At 49.9% G+C, this 18,220-nt stretch overlaps 4 protein-coding genes and 1 long non-coding RNA gene across 9 annotated transcripts in view; 2 read left to right on the top strand and 3 right to left on the bottom strand.

Annotated features, from left to right (window-relative positions):
• TAF7L (TATA-box binding protein associated factor 7 like) overlaps positions 1-1,598 on the bottom strand; it is a 15,161-nt gene extending 13,563 nt beyond the window's left edge. Inside the window, exons 1-2 of one of the 2 annotated variants that reach the window (XM_019521216.1) lie at positions 1,516-1,598; positions 811-884 (exon numbers count right to left, since the gene is read on the bottom strand). In XM_019521216.1, coding sequence (XP_019376761.1) covers positions 811-876 — 66 coding nt within the window. In that variant the 5' untranslated portion in view covers positions 877-884; positions 1,516-1,598. Of the gene's footprint in view, positions 1-810; positions 1,171-1,515 lie in introns of those variants that run through there. The other variant, XM_019521215.1, reaches the window with a different exon arrangement.
• Positions 7-16,904, top strand: LOC109300537. The gene is made up of 3 exons (XR_002098258.1): positions 7-228; positions 7,283-7,286; positions 16,894-16,904. It is a non-coding gene; the product is annotated as an uncharacterized LOC109300537 (long non-coding RNA).
• LOC109300533 (magnesium transporter NIPA2-like) lies at positions 1,315-6,794 on the top strand. Of its 2 annotated transcripts, XM_019521213.1 has the most exons (5): positions 1,315-1,621; positions 1,719-1,775; positions 3,533-3,623; positions 3,741-3,901; positions 5,375-6,794. In XM_019521213.1, exons 1-5 carry the CDS (start codon positions 1,330-1,332, stop codon positions 6,010-6,012), a joined length of 1,239 nt encoding a protein of 412 aa, XP_019376758.1. In that variant the 5' UTR covers positions 1,315-1,329; the 3' UTR covers positions 6,013-6,794. The 2 variants fall into 2 exon arrangements, with proteins under 2 accessions (XP_019376758.1, XP_019376759.1); XM_019521214.1 differs by lacking the exon at positions 1,719-1,775.
• On the bottom strand, positions 8,107-10,238 carry TIMM8A (translocase of inner mitochondrial membrane 8 homolog A (yeast)). Its single transcript, XM_019521217.1, has 2 exons — positions 10,037-10,238; positions 8,107-9,638 (listed from the first exon to the last, which is right to left on the bottom strand). Exons 1-2 carry the CDS (start codon positions 10,157-10,159, stop codon positions 9,477-9,479), a joined length of 285 nt encoding a protein of 94 aa, XP_019376762.1. The 5' UTR covers positions 10,160-10,238; the 3' UTR covers positions 8,107-9,476.
• Positions 10,649-18,220, bottom strand: part of BTK (Bruton tyrosine kinase) — a 27,753-nt gene continuing 20,181 nt past the window's right edge. For 2 of the 3 annotated variants that reach the window (XM_019521212.1, XM_019521210.1), the window contains exons 9-16: positions 17,613-17,675; positions 17,272-17,326; positions 16,218-16,300; positions 15,914-16,041; positions 14,217-14,291; positions 13,823-13,994; positions 13,267-13,483; positions 11,691-12,170 (exon numbers count right to left, since the gene is read on the bottom strand). In XM_019521212.1, the coding sequence (XP_019376757.1) occupies positions 11,700-12,170; positions 13,267-13,483; positions 13,823-13,994; positions 14,217-14,291; positions 15,914-16,041; positions 16,218-16,300; positions 17,272-17,326; positions 17,613-17,675 (1,264 nt within the window). In that variant the 3' untranslated portion in view covers positions 11,691-11,699. Of the gene's footprint in view, positions 10,977-11,222; positions 11,381-11,531; positions 11,651-11,690; positions 12,171-13,266; positions 13,484-13,822; positions 13,995-14,216; positions 14,292-15,913; positions 16,042-16,217; positions 16,301-17,271; positions 17,327-17,612; positions 17,676-18,220 lie in introns of those variants that run through there. The other variant, XM_019521211.1, reaches the window with a different exon arrangement.

Raw genomic sequence — 18,220 nt, 5'->3', positions numbered from 1 at the left:
CTGAGAGAAATGAGTGAGATGTGACAAGACCTGTGTATGCTCTCTGGGAAACATAGCTGCTCTCAAACATGCCCACCTTTAAACCAGGCTGTCATCCTAATACAGAAACCCAACGAAGAGGCCACACATTAAATGGTAACAGCATTGCTCCCAGAGCACATCACAGCCCACAAGTTAACACACTTTGAAAATGGTACACGGTCGCTTGGAAAACAGGAACCAGATGGGGTTTTTATCAGCTGTTTACATCCATTTCATGGATAAGGCAGCCAAGCAACACTTTCATAGAACATGAGATGCCCTTCTCAGGATCACAGGTCAAGGCAAAGTTAAAGAGCTGTACCTATAAGGATTCATTTGTTAGTCAAAGGGGATGCATCTGTGAGGTCTTTTGAGAGGCTTCCCCTGCACCCCCCAAACAAAGCATTTATTGAACAAGATTATTTGCACCAAGAAGGACTGACAGGACTGGTCAGCAGCAGTGACCCAGCAGTTATGCATGCTTTGGTGTGCTTTGTAGGGCATTTATTCCACAAGGTCTAAGCAGCAGAGCACAAAATACATCTTGCAGAAGCACCAGGTATAAGGGATACATGATACAGGGGATTCACTCTCCCTCTGCCCCAGAGTCTGCAGAATTCTCATCAGTTTCAGTCTCCTGAAACTCTTTCCCCACAAACTGCACTTTCCACCCACCAAACTCCAGCAAACAGGAGCCAAGCTGGGCTCTCAGGAGCTTGGTGCCAACCTCACATGGGACCTCTCCCACCATGGCATCTTTAACTCAGCCCTAGCCCATGCATCTCTTACCGGAGGCAGGCGCAGAACAAATTGGCTCTCCAGCTCATGGGGAGCGTCGTCCTTGCTCTTGCTCATCTTTTGTTCTTGAGTTCAGAAAAAAGCAATGAGACTGAGGTGCACCCAGAGGGCTGCTCAGCTCTCACCTCCCTGGGGCAACACAAGACCCCAAGAGCCCCCTGGCTGCACGGAGGCAATGGGTAACAGACGCTGCTGGAAAGGGCGTTTCTGAGCGAAGGGCCCGTTCTTCCCAACACCTAGGTAGCCCACCAGGTCTGAGCAGCAGGTCCCGCGTGGGCAGCCGGAGCTGCCCCAACGAGCTCAGCCCTCGCACCTCAGAAACGAGCCCCACAGCAGCGCGCGGGGCAGGCTCAAGCCCTTGCTCCCACTGGCCCCGCCCCCGCTACTCACCCGGGCAGTTCTATTCCTAACAGCAGGTTGGAATAACCACCCCGCCGGAAACGGAAGAGGGCCGGGACCAGGCTGAGGGGGGCGAGGCCAGACGGGCCGGAGCAAGTCCGCGACACTGGCATGGGAGGGAGGGAAAGAGGGGCGCAGTACTCTGTCGTCACTTCCAGGGGTGAGGGGGGCGGGGCCAAGAGCCCCCTGCGGCGCCGGAGGCTGGTGGAGCCCGCGCACGTGCGGCCCCGCCCTCCCCGGAATGACGTCACGGGCCGGGTAGCGATGGAGGGTGCGCGGGGGCGCCGCGAGTTCTACCTGGGAGTGGGGCTGGCGCTCGGCTCCTGCGGCTGCATCGGCGCTAGCTTCGTCCTCAAGAAGAAGGGGCTGTTGCGCTTGGCCGCTCGCGGCGCCGCCCGCGCAGGTACCGGGGCGGGAGCGGCCCGGGTGCTAGCGAAGCGCTGTGCTGGCGTGGGGGCGGGGCTCGGCGGCCGTTGACCCCACCCCCCGCTGTGTTGCAGGGCACGGAGGCCACGCCTACCTGCGTGAGTGGCTGTGGTGGGCCGGGCTGCTATGCAGTAAGTGCGACCCGCCCGCCAGTCGGGCAGTTCCGGTGACGCGCGCACTGCCGGGTCGGGGAGGTCTCCCCTGCGCCGTGGGAGGCGAGCGGGAGCCGGGAGGGGAGGCGACACTTGTGAGGAGGCTGGAGCGGGGAGGCCCGAGGGTGGAGATAACGGTGTTCACCTGCCTGCGGGGCCATGGGGGTGGCTCTTCTCTGGGACTGCAGGGACAGGCTGAGGACCAACGGCGGGGGAAGCGTAGGCTGCAAATTAGGAGCTTTCTAATACTGAAGGTGTTTCAGCATTGGCACAGGCTCCCAGAGAAGCCAAGCCTCTGCATTCCTGGAAGCTGCCCAAAGCAGGTCAGACAGGCACTTGGCCAGGATGGATCCAGCAGGGCCTGGACCAGGCAGCTGCATGAGGTCCCTTCCAGTCTTACATCCCTGCTGGTCGAGCAGGCTCTGCGCTTCAGGAGATTCCAGCAGTCTTGATACTACTGTCAGCAAGTGATGTCAGGATCACGGTTGTTAAAGTTTTGATTGCTCGTTTGCCTTATTGTCATGTTCCCTTTGTCAAATCAAGGTTCAGCTGCCTGACTTTACCCCTGAGCACTGTGGTAACGTTGCCTTTCTAAGCACAGCTGTGTTGCATGTTAAAATCTTGCATGTTTTTAAGTGTTGTAAATGAAATCATGGGTAAATCAGACGGCACAATAACTTCCAAAATGGCTTGCTCACACTGCATAGTATGTTAGGTAATTATGGAAATCACTGTACCTGCATAGCCAGGCTTGGCAGAATTTGATTTTATTATTATTTGGATGGCTAAAATCCATGTTTATTTTTAAGCTTTTTATTCTGATTTTTTTTTATTGATTTGAAACTTTCAGGATTGCACCAAATTTAGGGGTGTTTTTTGGGTCAGCTCTCCACAGGGGTTTGGCCCCTGTGTGATCCGAGCAAGGAGCAAACTCCTGAGGAGCCTGGCCTGACCCCTGGGTGATCAAGGCAGGGGCCAAACTCCCACAGAGGCCAGGCTCTGTGGGACTTGGCTTTTTCTCAGCTGGGCACAGTTAGGGGTTGGTGGTACTGGGCTCCTCACTGCCACCAACCCTGCCCCTGCAGCTCTGCTACCTTTGACACAGTCTTAACGGCACAGTGGCTGGTGTGCGTGTGTGAAGTGCCCCCTGCCCCACATTTCCATACCTCCATGCCAAAATTTATGTATTTTTTTTATAATTACCGATGGAAATATTTTTCTGTCTATCAGTGTCAGGTGAAATGGATGTCTATCAATAAAAATCAAATCCTGTCAAACCTGTGCATAGCCAGTTCCTCAATTCCTGATGTTGCTAGGAATTCAGCCAGAGCCTTATGGTAATTCACTAATATGATGCTAACAGATGCTGCAGGATGTCTACCAACTGTAAAACCATTCCTATCACACAAAGGCAAATTAAGCAGATACAATTTTCCACAACTCCTTTGAACTTTACAAATACTATTGATCTTTCCTTTCTCTGTTGTTGATTAGCAGTGTTCCCATATATAAATTAGAGGCTTGTCTTTGATATGTTTGATCTTTGTCTGTATCAGACCGTTTGACTACATAGCTGTGGATAATAAATGGTGGGGTCAGTGAAATCCAGGTGGGTGGTGATGACTATACCTCTGTTCGGTGACTGATTGTGCACTGTGTGCAACCAAACCCATATTCTGTCAAACTTGCTCTGTTTTAAGTTGCATTCCTGTGACTGACTGTCCTCTGTCTTGCAGTGGGAATTGGAGAAGCAGTGAATTTTGCTGCATATGCCTTTGCTCCAGCAACAGTGGTAACACCGTTGGGCGCATTAAGTGTTCTAGTTAGGTGAGCACCATCAGAAAAAGCAACACCAATGCCTTTGCTGTTCCCAGTGAAAACAGTTCTCTACCCTCACTTTATCCTCTTCTTCAAATACTCCATCCTCTGACTTCAATCCTACAGCGCGGTTTTGTCATCCTCCTTTCTGAATGAACGACTGAACATCCATGGGAAGATTGGCTGCATCCTAAGTATCCTGGGCTCTACAGTGATGGTTATCCATGCTCCACAAGAAGAGGAAGTATCCAGCTTGGAATCAATGGCAGAGAAGCTTAAAGATCCAGGTACCCCAGATACAGTGTTCGTCTCACCTCTTTATAAGAGATGGCAGAATTACTTGTCTAGACTGGGGAGGTTAAACAGTAATCAGTTCCTCCTGCTTGTTCTATACCCAGTCGAAAGAAATATTCTCTGTGATGGTTGGTAGGACTCTTGTTACTTAAAAATTGGATTTTTCATGTTTTGGGGACTGTGTGTAAAAGCTTCTGCCACCAAGTGGAGAGGCAGTGTTACACGAATTGCCAATTGCTCAAATCAAGCGCAAGACCTTATAAGAGAGGATAAGGCAAGATGCCTGGTTTATTAAGTGTGCGCATGCGTGCACACCACATTCATACCCCAGTTCCTGTTCCGCGCTGGTATACATTACCAGTCTTCCCAGTACTCGGATCAGCTTAGTGGCCAGTCAAGTTGATCACGAGTAGGAGCCGGGCTCCTGCTGGTCCATCTCATTAGATGAACCGATGCTCCAGGATGACATGCAGAACAAGACCCAAATTCGAAACGTCTCACCCCATCTTTTATAGTTTTGTCAATTCATCCAGTCCTCTGGGCTTTGCTGTGTTATCACTATGTTCTTCCTTGAAGGTTGATTGCTGTTGTTTTCTCACAGTTCTGGGCAGATTCTTCTTGTTTTGGTCTTTTTCTCTCTCTGCATTCTTCAGCCAGTTGCCAGCCAATGTTTTCCTTTTCCACAGACACACTCTCACCCATTCTGTCACATACAGCATACAAAGGTCAAGCGCTTATATCAAGCTGCAGAGCAATACAAAATGAAGTTTCTTAAGGCAATGCAAACCTCAAGAAAATAAATAAGATTAAAAGCAATAGGCAAAAAGTCTATTTGTATAACAGCAGTGGTTATTGTCAAGCCTGGCACAAGATGTATGGTGTAGGTGCACACTGTATTTGTTTTTCATATATCCCCTTTGATATGAAATTGCTAGGCAAGAGTTACAAAGGAAGCAAGAATCAGCAGCAGCCACAGTTTATCTTAATGCAACACTAGCGTAGATGAGAGGATTGTCAGTACATGAGAGAGGCAGCAGAAGACTAGAAGAAGACTGGTTAGAAAACAAAGTGAGTAAGGAAAGCACAGGAAAACTTGGAGAGATACCCCTATGATAGAAACATGAGATGTAGCAGTTGGAAACAAGGAATTGATTTGGGCAGTAATATTAAGGGTAGTGAGTGAAATTGCGGAGGAGAGGAACCAAGCAGATCAAGCCAGGGTCATGCTACAACTCATCACAGGGCCCTGCTGATGCAACGTGTAGAAAGACTAGAAGAGCCTTAATCCCAGCCTACAAAGCTCTGCTAGTATCTCCAGTCCTGACTTGCAGCCCTCCGCTGTTCTAGTTACCATTCTTACCCATTCTCTCCTCTCGGTGTTCACAGAACACGTTACGTGCAGCACAGATGTATAACAGCATTACCCACTATGTTGCAAATCTTAATGATTCTCCTTCTGATCTAAGGATTCATCGTCTTCGCTGTGTGTGTGCTGGTGAGCTCCATTCTCCTCATCTTCGTAGCTGGGCCTCGTTATGGTAGGAGCAATGTCTTAGTATACATTTTGGTCTGCTCTGCCATTGGCTCGCTCTCCGTGTCCTGTGTCAAGGGCCTGGGCATTGCACTCAAAGAACTGTTTGCTGGGAAGCCAGTACTGAAAGAACCACTAGTATGGGTGCTACCAGCTTGCCTGGGGGTCTGTGTCAGTGTCCAGATCAATTACCTGAACAAGGCTTTGGACATCTTCAATACATCTGTGGTCACGCCAGTTTACTATGTCCTGTTCACTACAGCTGTCATGATGTGTTCAGCCATTCTTTTCAAGGAGTGGCAACACATGGCCCTGGACAACATAATTGGCACAATAAGTGGCTTCCTCACCATAGTCTCTGGCATTTTCCTTCTACATGCCTTCAGAGACATGTCCTTTTCCCCAGAACTGCTGCCCCTCTTCCTAAGGCAGGGAGGGGCAGACCTGCATACCTCATCTTGGAGGGGGGCAGAAAGGCACCAGTCATGTCTACATCAGCCCCTTCTGGTCCCAGAAGACATCCATAAAGGTTCTCAAAGTGTAGAAGAGGAGGAGGAAGTAGAATGTGTATGAATGCTTGCAAAACAACAAAACTTTAACAACCGCTACTAGATGCCTGAGAAGCGCTGAATTGCTACTGGTAGCCTTCTAGTCCTGCTACTGATCTCCACTTTGGTCTGATGTAGCAAGCTCAAATGAACATCACCAGCTCCAACTATTGTTGGGAGTAAACAAGCATCGTGTTTGTGAGTGAACTGTGATCTGCCACTGGTAATGGACCTGAATATCATGCCAGGAGACTTGACTAGCTTCCAGGTGCTTAGAACACAAGACCTGGGCAAAACACCTACCAGTGTGTTCTGGTTCCTTAGTGTGTTCCTCTATCAGAATGTGCCGCGGTTGCTGCTCTACTATTGAGGCATAGGTTTATGGATGTATGAAGCAACCTGGCAATAATTATAACAACCCTTTTTGAATGTAAAAACCATTTTAGGTGGCCTTAAACATTTTTTTTATATTGAAAGTCTAACTTCTACAAAGTATTCTGAAGTGCTGATCCTTGCAGTGTTATTGCTACACCTATAGCAACACAGGTGACTCAATGTTTTAACGATGGAATTATTTAGTATGTTTCAGAAACTCATTTGTACAGCCTTAAAGTGCCTTCTCTGCTCACTGTAAGAGGTTATTTACTGAGTCAAAGTCAAGAGCAGAACTAGATAAACTCTGCAGTGGTGCTATCCTGGCTCTTTGAATCTGGTTCCTTTTGTGAAGTGTGACTCCTTCCTGGTATGTTTCGCAGGGAAGGGAATACATCCATTTACCATAATTGATTAAAACAGACTTGCTGTATTGCCAGTGTGGCTTGCAACATATTCATGCCAATAGCCACTGAAATGACACAAAGTGGTATGAAGAACATGAATTTTATTTATATTGGTGCGCCTCTACTGACTGGGGATAGTGTACCATTATTCTAAAAGGATGTCTGGATGTGTTCAAAAGTGAACTTGTAGAATATAACAGCTGTGTAGTATCAGGTAGGGGATTTCCTCTAAGAAAGAGGAGGTAGATGTGTCTCCTATGTCCATTCAGTCATTATACTACTACACTTGGGTCTCTCTTTATGAAAATTTGTTTTGTGTGAATTCGCTTATATGCGAGACATTATTTACACCAGAAATTCACTGTATGCAAGAAAAAATTGCTTTGTGGGAGGCTGGCAGAGTTTCAGCCTGCAGGGGGCTGGGAGAAAACAGAAGCAAGATGGTGAGATGGGGGGACCATGTGCATATACAGCAATGTATGTGGCCCCAAGTAACCTTGAGAGCAGCTCCAGCAGGTAAGTGGTGGGCAAGAGGGGGATTGAGGCCCCTGTAGGGAGGGAGCTGGGCATGGCTGGGCTGGGGCTGCTTCTGCCCAGCTGGGCAGTGCTTGCGGCCTGGGCCACAGCGTGCAGCTGCAGGGTCCCAGCTCACAGCTTCTCTGTGTGGCCCTCCTGATCCCAGCCACACTGGGTTGCACCTGCTGGGCTGCAGAGCCCCGGGGGGGGGGGGAAAGCAGGGTTGCAGGAAACAGTGCTGCTGCTTCCCTCCCCCGGGGTTCTGCAGCCTGGTGGGGGACCCAGCTTGGCTGGGATCACTGGGGCCGTGTGGAGAAGCTGTGAGCTCTGCGTGCAAGAGGCGCATTGTCAGGGCAGCACAGGACAAGCAGCCACGGGCAGGGAGATCTCTGCATGGCTCCTCTGCTCCCTGATACACCAGGTTGTGGGGGAAGGAAGCAGGACAGCAGGGAACTTGGTACATATCCCTATTAATTACAATAGGGTTTTTTGGAACACAACCCTTGCACGAAGAGAGACCTGATTGTAATTGTAATTTTGGAAACTAGAGTGAGACTTAGGCAAGCTAACAGTTGAATAAGGACTTGGAAAAAAATCATCCAAGGTGGAAGACATCAGTTGGTCACTATCCTCTTCCAGGCAAGTAGAGGATACAATGTTACAGATGTAAACCTATTTCTTCCCTCTGATAAAAGGTACACATTGTACTTGTGTTTAGACTGTCACATGACTTGGTATGCTCAACTAGCAGCACTGCTTCCTTCTACTGAAGTGTAATTTACTGCCATGTCACACCACACTTCATGGAAAGAGGCTGAACCACACAAATTTCAACAGCATTCATTTGGGATTTCCCAAAGGACTAAATTAATAGTAGGATTAGGCCGTTCAGTGAGTGTTTGAATGGTTTGTGGAATAAGACAGAACTTCCAGTCCAGTTCCTATAGGAACATGATCAAAAGGCACAGATCCACTCAGACCTGTGGTTAGTGGCTCAGAGGGATGAAAGGGTCACAGAACAAGTTACCTGTTAATTTTTTTCCAGAAGAGTTTGCACTGTTAGCACTACTTAGGATATCTGAACCCATTCTGTAAAGCAGTAAATTTTCTTAAAGTATCTGGGCCTAGACTGTTTGTTTTAGTAACCAGATGAACAAATCTAGTCCAGGAAACCAATACATTAAACCACTTTACAGCAAGCAGAAAATCAGAATCCATAATTAGACTGTCTAGTAGGAACTAGAGGACTTGTGTTTAACAGTAGAAATTAGCAAGTCCATTTCTACCTCAGTTATTTGATAATAAACTGAACAGTAGTGACACAAGGTAAAGGGTAGGTCAGAGTGTCCTTCCAGCCCACCCCTAGACACAAGACACGCTTTTTTTAAAAACTGATCCAATTCATATTTATTCTAATGTTTGGGAGAATGCACTTAGTGGAGCAAGCCAATAGTAAGTGTCGCAGTTCTGCTTTAAACAGTTGTTACTGGGCCACATGACTGACTTTACCTTCACAAGCTTTAAAATGACTTCCCATAATCTAAGTTACTGGGAAAGTTTTCATTGCCAAGCAAGCTCTTTTCAGTGTTGCTGACACAGCTATACTGGTGCAGACTTGTGACCCAGGCTGTCCTCTGCTCAACACCATTCCCCATGGGTCTGGAGAGCAAATGTCAGTATGGCTGCACAGTCTGAAGTGGTGCAAGGAGAGGATTAATTAGGAAGCTGAATGTGAACTTAGTACCATTAAAAGCAATGGTCCCAACCCTGGACTTGGGATTCACATTAGTATTCCCATTACCTCCACTTTGTACCAATACAGGAGCACTCCCTCCGAGATGCACAAAACCCTTCCCAGAGCTGGATGTTTTGGAGCTGTTGTGCTCAACATACTAGCTTCAGCACAAAGCCTGTACATGGAAGGCAACAGGTGGGAATGGGAACAGTACAGTGCCACCTGAAGTAGTAAACGTGCATCTGTTACAGCCTCACCTGGCTGTAATAGTCACAACTGGCATTTAAGTAAAACTGAGTAGCTGGTCAAAGCTGAGGCAGGTGACAGAGTGCTCTAGTCTGATGCAAAGGAGGGGGCCAGCCTCCCCAGAGCTTGTGTTCTCTACAGGTGTCCCATCAGCTGCTCTCCCCACTGACTTGCAGTTCTCCTCGTTGAGGGGCTGGAGGAGCTGGTGCCGGGTTAATCAGTCAGGCTCTCGGAGAAGGCCGACTTGGATTTCTGCGTCTGCTCCAGCCGGTTCAAAATGAACTGACTGGTGTCTATGAAACGTTCAACACAGTTCACAAAGCAGGTCTCTGCCCGACTGTCCAGCTTGGGCCCCGGCTTGTCCATACATTTCTCCTGCTCGAGACACAAAGAGCTAGTCAGGGGAGAATTACGAGAGCCCAAAGCATGCACTTACCAGGGGAACAAGCTTGCTCTTGGGGGTGGCCTGGGGAAGAGGGAGAAATATCTGGCTCTCACCCACCAACCTGTCTGGGGACCGGCACCATTTAAGACAGAACTAAATCCACCGAGGCAACGCCCGCGAGCCTGGGCCAGACCCGGCGCCTGGCTCCTCCAGGCCTTCCCGCGAAGGAGCAGCGGCTCCAGGTACCTCGTTCCCTCGGTGCGCCAGGGCAAAGGTCGGCGTCCCCGGATTGGTGTGCGCTACACCGGCGCCGGGGGGCCCGGAGCACTCTTAACCGGCTTCCCTCCCCTTGCCCCGGAACTCCCCCCGGGCCCGGCGCGGCGCTCACCCAGCACAACTCGGTCATCTGATGCACCAGCTGCTGGAAGCGCTGCTTCTGCGTCTCCACCTCGATGAAGTGCTGCAGCTGTGGGTCGCTGACACTCAACCCCGTAGGAGACGACGTCTCCATCCCGGCCCCGGCCGCGAGCGAGCGACCTTCACGTGTTCGGCCGGAGCAGCCCCAGCCAAGGAGGGCGCATGCGCAGCAGCTATCACGCTACGGAATTGCGCACGCGCCGAGTCATCCCACCTCTGACCCCGCACTGAGCTCTTGGCCCCGCCCATCCGGCTTCAACTGAATTGCCCCCAGGCTTCCAGATCCCGCCCCTAGGGCGTAGCCAGTGGGTAACCAATCGCCACTCAGCCTCTGCCTCGCGCCGGGGACTTGTTAGATACGGGCGGGGCGAGGCGGGGCTGCTGGAAAGGGGAGGGGAGTGGCTGCCTGGATGTGGTTCGAAGCCGGCTGCGGGCTGGGTCTGGGTGCGCATGTGTGTGGGTGCGTGTGGCGGGGCGGGAGCTGCAGCGCTGCAGTGGCTGGTGTCTCCGCGGCAGCGCTGGGAGGCTGCTGCGTCCGGGGCGGGGGCGGGCGCGGGCACGGTGTAGGCAGCAGCGGTTCCTCTCCTTGCAGATTGTTTTATTACAAAGCTCTCGAGCCCCGCCCTTCCCCGCCCCGCGGGGCTCCGGCTGCCCCGTTGTGCTAGGCCCCGTGCACCCGCGGGGCAGCACCGCCCTGTCCGGCCGCGCGGGGCGGCCCCGCCGCCACTAAGGGGGCTCCTGGCAAAGGCGTCCCAGCGAGAGCCGCGGCTCCTTCCCGGCCCCTTCGAGAAGCTCCAGCGTCTGTCGGGCGGCGGCGGCAGAGGTGCGAGGGCAGCGCCTCAGGGCTCCTCGTCCCTGAGGTCCAGGATGTTTCCCAAGAGGACACGGAAGGTTGGGCGCTCCTCTGCTTTCTGCAATGAAAGGAGGAGCCGCCACATCAGGCAGGCACGGGTGAATGTCCCTGCAGGGAGGCTCTAGCAGCGCTGGCCACGGTGGCAGATGCCTGTCCCCAGCCCTTGCTGGTGTAGCAGTTGAGGTGGGACCTACAGGCAGACCGAGCCCAAGCAGCAGTGGCCTAGGGGTTGGGCAGAGCATTAGGGAGGCGTCCTGCAATAGGCACCAGTCCCTGGGATGCGCGGTGCTGGCAGGAAGCCTACCTCGTGCCAGCAGCTGTACATGATGACATAGACCCTCTCCGAGGCCTGCTGAGGCCGATAGAGGCGCAGCCCCTGGATGACGTGTTCTGTTGTCTCGGTGTTGTTGAACCTCTCATACGGCATCTTCCCCAGGGAGTAAACCTCCCACATGAGAACGCCTGTCAAACAGAAGTGGGTTCAGCTGGTTCACAGGGCAGAAAGGATCACAGCTGGAACTGTTGCTGGCAGTCTTAGCTCTCATCCCAGCCCCATTCAACACTCCCCTCAACAACAGCTCTTGGAATTGCCACAGTCTTCCTCTGAACTCACCAAAAGACCAGACATCAGACTTGCTGCTGAACTTGCTGTACATCAGGACTTCAGGGGGGGACCACCGCACTGGAAACTTGGACCCCACTGAGCTTGTATACTCATCATCTAGGACATACCTACAATAGAGAATAAACCTTATGGGATGTTGCCTTGTTATTTTCTCATTCACTTACTCTGCCATATCAGCCTTTCCCAATCCTGTCTGAAAAGCAATGGGACAGGCCAAGGAGGGAAAGGAAGGAATACAGAGAAGGAAAGAAGGGACTGACTGGAAACAAAGGAGGGAGTATAGGGAGGTTTGGACTGGAGAGGGGAAAACAGGAGGGAGAATGAAAGGGAGCTATGACCATCTAGGAAATCAGAGCAGAAAGGGGGAATGAGGAGCCAAGGTAAAGGAAGAGCAAAATACATGACAGGTGAATGGGTTGGAGAGACCAAAGCAGGAAATAAACAACCAGGAAAAAGACCGAGGAAAAAGGAGGAAGAGAGATGGGTAGAGAAGAGATGGGAAGGTAAAAGTTGGAAAGGAAGTTTGAAAGGGAAGGAGACAGGCATTTGTATGCAAACTGACCTGGAAAGGCCAAAATCAGAGACTTTCACAATCCCTTGCTCATTCACCAAGCAGTTGCGAGCAGCCTGTGGGCAGAGAGATGGGGACGGGATCAGCACTGGCTATGTTAATTACTTCCCACTTGCCCCTCTGTTGTCCTCTGTTCCTGAAGGAACTATTTTCTAGAGCAGTCTTTAACAAGAGCTACCAAGCCGCTAACAATCTCAAAGCACTGGCATGGTTCAGTCCATTCACTGGACTGAACAGCAATACTATATCAAGAACAGATCAAGCACCTTGGATGGCATTACTGCCAAGCTAAGACTGTTAAAAATGGTCCATCTGCAGATGTGCTACATAAGAATTGTGTCTACAAACTGCAGACAAAGCAGGATATTCATCTTTAGAAATGAGGTCTTGAATCCATTCCATTTGCTACTGCACGGATACAGAGCGAATACAGCCCATGTTCCACCATTTGGTTGAAATGACAGTGTTCACTGTTTGGCTGAAATCAGAGGCTGCCTTCATCCTGGACACCTAACTGGGCAAAATCAGGTTGCAAAATCTTGTACTTTCTTCAGTGTCTCTGTGTATGGTGCTTGGTACTTGTTGCACATATTCTGGGAGGGAAAGGGAGGTTATGGAGAGAGTTTGCAGCGAAGACTACGTGATTCCCTTTTCAAAAGCCCATGATAACCTGGACCCAAATCATAAGAACCAAATCAATTTTAAATAATATATAAGACTTGCTATGTTGATTCAGTCTGTTAGTTTGCAATCCCCTGAGCTCTTCAGGTGAAGACACCATAGTCATACACTTGCCTATAACTGAGAGGAATTTCCTTGCTGGCCACTGTGGCAATAAACTAATTCCATCACATGAGATTTGAAGCTGATTTCATCATCTTTAATCTGTGTAACTATAAATATGATCATACATCAACTAACCCAGCCACAGAAACTGACTTCCCTCATCAGAGCAGTGCAAAACCTTGCTATACCCAGATAACAGGAGCAACCATTTCCTGTTGTTTGTTCTCAAAGACTGACCATTAATTTCTCAGTGAGAATGTATCTTTGTAGCACTGGATCAAAGGGATGAGGCCAGGACACTGCCAGGACATTATGACATTCATGAAATTACATATACTCACTTGTTCATATTCTTTAAGGACCTACCAGATCTCGGTGCAAGAACTGCTTGGACTCCAGATACTCCATGGCCTCGCAGATGTCCTTGCACATCTCCAGCAACTCAGAAGGCTGGAACCTCTGTCGGCTTTCCCGCAAGTAGGTCAAAAGGCAGCCGTTGGCCATGTATTCTGTGATGATAAAGATGGGTCGCTGCTTGGTACAGACCCCGTACAGCTGCACCAGCTTCTCATGAGACAAGTCCCTGCATGGGGAAATCAGAGAGGAAATGTGTACTGCAGAAAAAGCAAATGGGCACAGAAAAGACTGCAACATGGAGATGGACACCTGACAAGGACAGATATTCCATGCTGGCAAAGTTGGGTGGGGATTCAGTGATAGTAATGGCAATGCGCTTTCCTCTCAAGTGATCCCTCCAGGGCAGGAGAGGTATTAATAGAGGTGGCAGTACTGGGAATGTCCAGAAGTGAATGAACTTGGAGGATTCCACCCCCCTCCAGGAAATTCTGCAGATACAACTATTCCAAATGAAGCATGTTTATAGAAAAGACAGAGGAAAGAAAGAGGATTTGTTGCCACTTACATCATAACTTTGGCTTCATCAATAAACTCATCCTCTGACATGGATCCTTCTCGGATCATCTTGATGGCCACATCATATTGGCCTCTCCATTTCCCATACTTTACCACTCCAAACTGCCCAGTCCCCAGCTCTTTCAGAAAAGTCAGATCTTTTGGATCAACCTCCCATGACCCTACAACAAAGAGACAGGCTCATGCATCTGAAGAAAGGCAGGTGCCTGCTGAGGCCAGTCCTACTGTTCACATGGGCTTGCCTCAGGGGATGCTAACAAGCTGTGGCAGCGGAGCAGTCCTTGTATCCCAGTCCCAGTAAAACACTGCAGTGAAAGGTGCAGGAGTGCTACAGGGAGACACAGCATCAGCCCACACTGTTAATGGGAAAGAGCAACCATTACCATAGCCCAGTCCAGCTGTGGAAGGAGCATTTTTTCGGTATTGAGACACTGGGTATTTCAGTCTGGATATAAGCCCTGAAACAGAAGAGAAGGTAACATGGTCAGCTGCATCATACCACAGCTGCCCCCAACACTTTGGAAAAGAACATCAGCAGAACAAGACACAAATATTCCTACATCAGCAAAATGCTACAGTCCTTGCTTTGTGTCCCAGCTCTGTCTGTCCTCTCGTGTCTCCTGGCATCTGGCCTGTCATAGCTTTCAAAAGGCTTGGGCTTTTGACCCAACATTTGCTCCATGTGGTGTAAATGCAGAATTTCATCCTGGGTTTATCTGGCTTGTTCTACCTCCTCTGAATTGCTGTGGTCTATTTGAGAGGGGGTATCTTGTACCTGCAGGGTTCTTGAGAAGTAGGGACCTCATTTGCAAGGAGCGGGGAAACATACCATAAGCTGCTTCTATGTCAAACAGAGGAAGTGATCTTTCATGACTGTCATATATCACTTGAGTTTGCTGTTCAGTTTTGAATTGCTGCCTGCTTGAATTCAAAGTTCTTCACACATGTTGTGGACATCTGGTTTCTTGGGGACAGTTAGCAGTAGTGCACCTTGCACTGCTGCTAGTTGTCCCCGGGGAACAACCGTGCCACATGTGCTGTGACACGCAGCAAGTTACCCCGGGTGGGGTAGGGGAGGCTGGGGCCAGCACTGGGCTGGCCCCAGCAGCCTTACCTGGGGTTCTGGGAGCCTCCTGGGGCTGCAGCAGTGGTGATTCTACTGCAGCGCAGCTCCAGGCAGCCCGGCTCCGCTTTTGAGCGGTTTGTGCTGCCTGTGCGTGCACCACTCCGCCTTTTTTCTCCGTGTTTTTTTGACCCCTTATCCAGGGGTCAAAAAAACCCTCTGTGCTGCTCCCCCATAGTGTAGAAAACAACTGAACATGCGGTATGTGGTGCCATAGAGATGTCTGCAGTGCCACATATTGCATGACTGTGCTCATCTGGATGCAGCCACTGGGGCTGGGGGGTTAAACAAGGCAGTAAAGGAAAATCATGGTCTAGGTAAGGAGTTCCCTGCAGCACTATAGCAGTGAGTCTTAATGCTGGGGTTTGGGCTTTTTGCCTAAGGAGAGAATCTGGAGATCAAAAGACAGTGGTCTCCCAAAGGTCTGTGCTCTGGAGAGGGAGGGGGAAATGCTGTGAGGATGACACAGAGATGTAGACTGACAGATGTTGAGGTCCACAACATGCAAGGCTTATGGTGCTGAGGGAGAATGAAGGGTACCAGGTCTAGTGAGGGATGCCAGGCATGGGTAGGACAACATGCAGGTGTCATGCTGCTGGTGTGGAGCCAGTGGTCCTGCTTGGTGACTTGATCAATAATGCAGGGTGGGGGAGTAACTCAGAAATCTTGAAAGGGCTGGGCTGAAATGATTGGAGAAGGGCATCAGAAGGGGCCCCCATAGACCTGTAGACCATGACAACTTTCTATCTCATCCTGTTGGGAGAAGTCACCTTGATAGAAGAGTTCCTCCCCCTCTGATTCCCTCTATAGGAGAAGATAGAAGCAGTGTGTGCATTGCAGGATGTGTGTCAGGTATGGGATCCTAACTGAAGTGTGCTTTGCTTGTGTATTTTTCTTGTTGCCTACTTACACTAGTATTTAGCTGTTGGTTGTCTTTAATCTGGCTCTGTCACTCACCGGCAGAGTTGTGCTGATGGTACGTGATGAGATCCGGAATGGTGTTGAAGAGGTGCTTTTCTGCCAGGTAATACTGGTTCTGGGGTGTGCAGCATACCACATAATGGCGGATTGTTCCCTGCAGGTCCCTGCAGAATGAATATGTACTGTCAGTGGTTCTGGGAGGGGCCTAGAGAGTGTGACAGCCAGTTAGTAAGACAGGTCTGGAAATGCCATTGAAATGAGGGGGTAGTAACAAGCCAGAAACCAGCTGACTGCTCTTTTTATGCCTAACAAAAGGAAAGCAGTTTCAGACATGACTTACCCAGAGGACTTGGTATATACTGAGACTGTGTATTTTCCTGTCTTGCTGGTGGAATCTCGCACTATGAAACCTCCTTCTTTCCCCTGAAATATACAACAGTGAGATGCAGAACAGAGGATGAGGCTGGATGTCTGTAAGGTACATGGGGATGGACTCAAAGAATCCAATAATGTGCATCCAGTAGGGATCATCTCCCCTGTGCATAGCCAGTGGAGACATGAGCAAGGCTTAAAGTAAGTGGGACCTGTAGAGTGGAATTAAGGGGAAAGGTTGCCAGTATGGGATGTGATGAGATAGCAGAATCACCACTATCCCATAGGGAGCAAAGTCCTTGCCATTGAGGCGTTTCCTGGAAGCATCTCTATAGCTGATCAGAATGCTAGTGGGCAGGGCAGGGCTGCTCTTCCAGATGCTGGCAGTCCCATGTCAGTCAGGTTGGACTGAATTTTGAGAGTTTGTTTTGCTTTGCCTTTGGATTGAATGCTTGGTCCTGGCCGTAGTGCTCTGAGCCTTTCACAGTCATAAGACCCTTTCATGCAAATTTCTGGGTTTATCCCTCTCTTCCCACCATTTCCTTTCAGTATCCATCTGCCTCTACTCTCTTGCACTCAACCATATTCCTGCCAGCTGCAAAGGAAAGCTGCTACTGCTATATACAGCTGCTTAAACAATTTAGACCAGATCTTCTACTGGTGAAAACTGATGTAGCTCCAGTGACTTCCATGGAGCAACTTCGATCTACACCAGTTGAGGATCTGGTCTGTTAAGCCTCAGGATGCTTTGAATGACTACAGAATTTGTACCAGTCACTAAGGACAACCCCAGGCCTTCTCTTAGAGCCTTTCCAGCTGTGAAGGCCCTGGTGCTTCACTGCATTTTTGAGCACATGACAGCTTTGCTTGGACCTGACAAGGTTGGAGGAGGAGAAGCAGACGGAGGTCACTATGCAGATACTCTTATTGGTTTCCTTCCAGGAGTCCAGTACTGCCAAGAGGGATACAATAACAGCCCAGACTGGCCTGCAGGACTAGGTCACTTAATGTCCCAAGCTCACCTCTTGCTTCAGCAGTTGCTCTGCTTGGCTCCGGGTTATGTTTTTCGAGTACCACCTGGAAGATGAGAATATGGTAGCAATCAGGGAGAGATCCCAGTATAGGGGCCATTGTGGGGCAGGCATGCCAGTCACCGGGAGTGGAAAGAGCCTGTGTGGGGAAGACTGTCATCTTCATCCCTACACAGCTTCTGGGTTCTGTTTCTTCATGCATGAATGGCTTTGAGGGAGAAAGCGGCAGAGCCAGCCTGTCCCAATGTGGGGCATAGGGGCTCAGAAGTTTAAAAAAAGAATCTAGGTTTAAACAAGCCCCAGCAGCTAATCCCACAACTTCTCATACTCACTCAAACATTTCCAGAGAGTCCCTGGTCTCTGTGACGTAATTGCTAGGAATGTAACCTTCTTTCCTGCAGGAGAAGAGAGACCCTATTAACCAGTCCTGGAGGAGAAGGAGCTCAGGAAAGAAAGAGGAGATCTGTGCCAGGATCCTGGGGTGGAAGACATGCACTAGGGAACTTGCTCAAATCCAGCAGACACTAGTGAGCCTCTCTGCAGTGACGGTGATGGGCTTTGAAGAATGCCTGCATAAAGGCCTACACAGATAGCCCAGTGCAGGCCTCTTTCTTCTCACACCGTGATAAGTACATTATCAGCCCTTCCCTTCCCTGCTTATAGTTTCATAGTTCCTAAGGTCGGAAGGGACCTGAGTAGATCATATAGTCCGACCCCCTGCCATGGCAGGAAAGAGTACTGGGGTCAAACAACCCCAGCAGGGTGTACATCCAACCTCCTCTTAAAGACCCCCAGGGTAGGAGCCAGCACCACTTCTCTTGGAAGTTGGTTCCAGATCCTAGCCGCCCTGACCATGAAGTAGCGCCTCCTGATATCTAGCTTAAATCTACCCTCTGCCAGCTTGTGACCGTTACTCCTGGTCACTCCTGGCAGTGTTTGG

Source organism: Gavialis gangeticus, unplaced genomic scaffold, assembly GCF_001723915.1.
Source record: "Gavialis gangeticus isolate Ggan-Ray unplaced genomic scaffold, GavGan_comp1, whole genome shotgun sequence".
Classification (NCBI taxonomy): Eukaryota; Metazoa; Chordata; order Crocodylia; family Gavialidae; genus Gavialis; species Gavialis gangeticus.
The sequence above is the reverse complement of the archived record's forward strand: the minus strand, read 5'-3'. Positions and strand labels throughout refer to the sequence as shown.

What these genes read in the sequence shown, in the direction of transcription:
- LOC109300533 (XM_019521213.1), top strand. Translation starts at nt 1,330, where the DNA reads ATGGGAGGGAGGGAAAGAGGGGCGCAGTACTCTGTCGTCACTTCCAGG. An exon ending in TCGCGGCGCCGCCCGCGCAG is followed by an intron (nt 1,622 to 1,718) that starts GTACCGGGGCGG and finishes GCTGTGTTGCAG; the next exon opens with GGCACGGAGGCCACGCCTAC. An exon ending in AGAGAAGCTTAAAGATCCAG is followed by an intron (nt 3,902 to 5,374) that starts GTACCCCAGATA and finishes TTCTGATCTAAG; the next exon opens with GATTCATCGTCTTCGCTGTG.
- TIMM8A (XM_019521217.1), bottom strand. Translation starts at nt 10,159, where the DNA reads ATGGAGACGTCGTCTCCTACGGGGTTGAGTGTCAGCGACCCACAGCTG. An exon ending in AGATGACCGAGTTGTGCTGG is followed by an intron (nt 9,639 to 10,036) that starts GTGAGCGCCGCG and finishes TGTCTCGAGCAG; the next exon opens with GAGAAATGTATGGACAAGCC.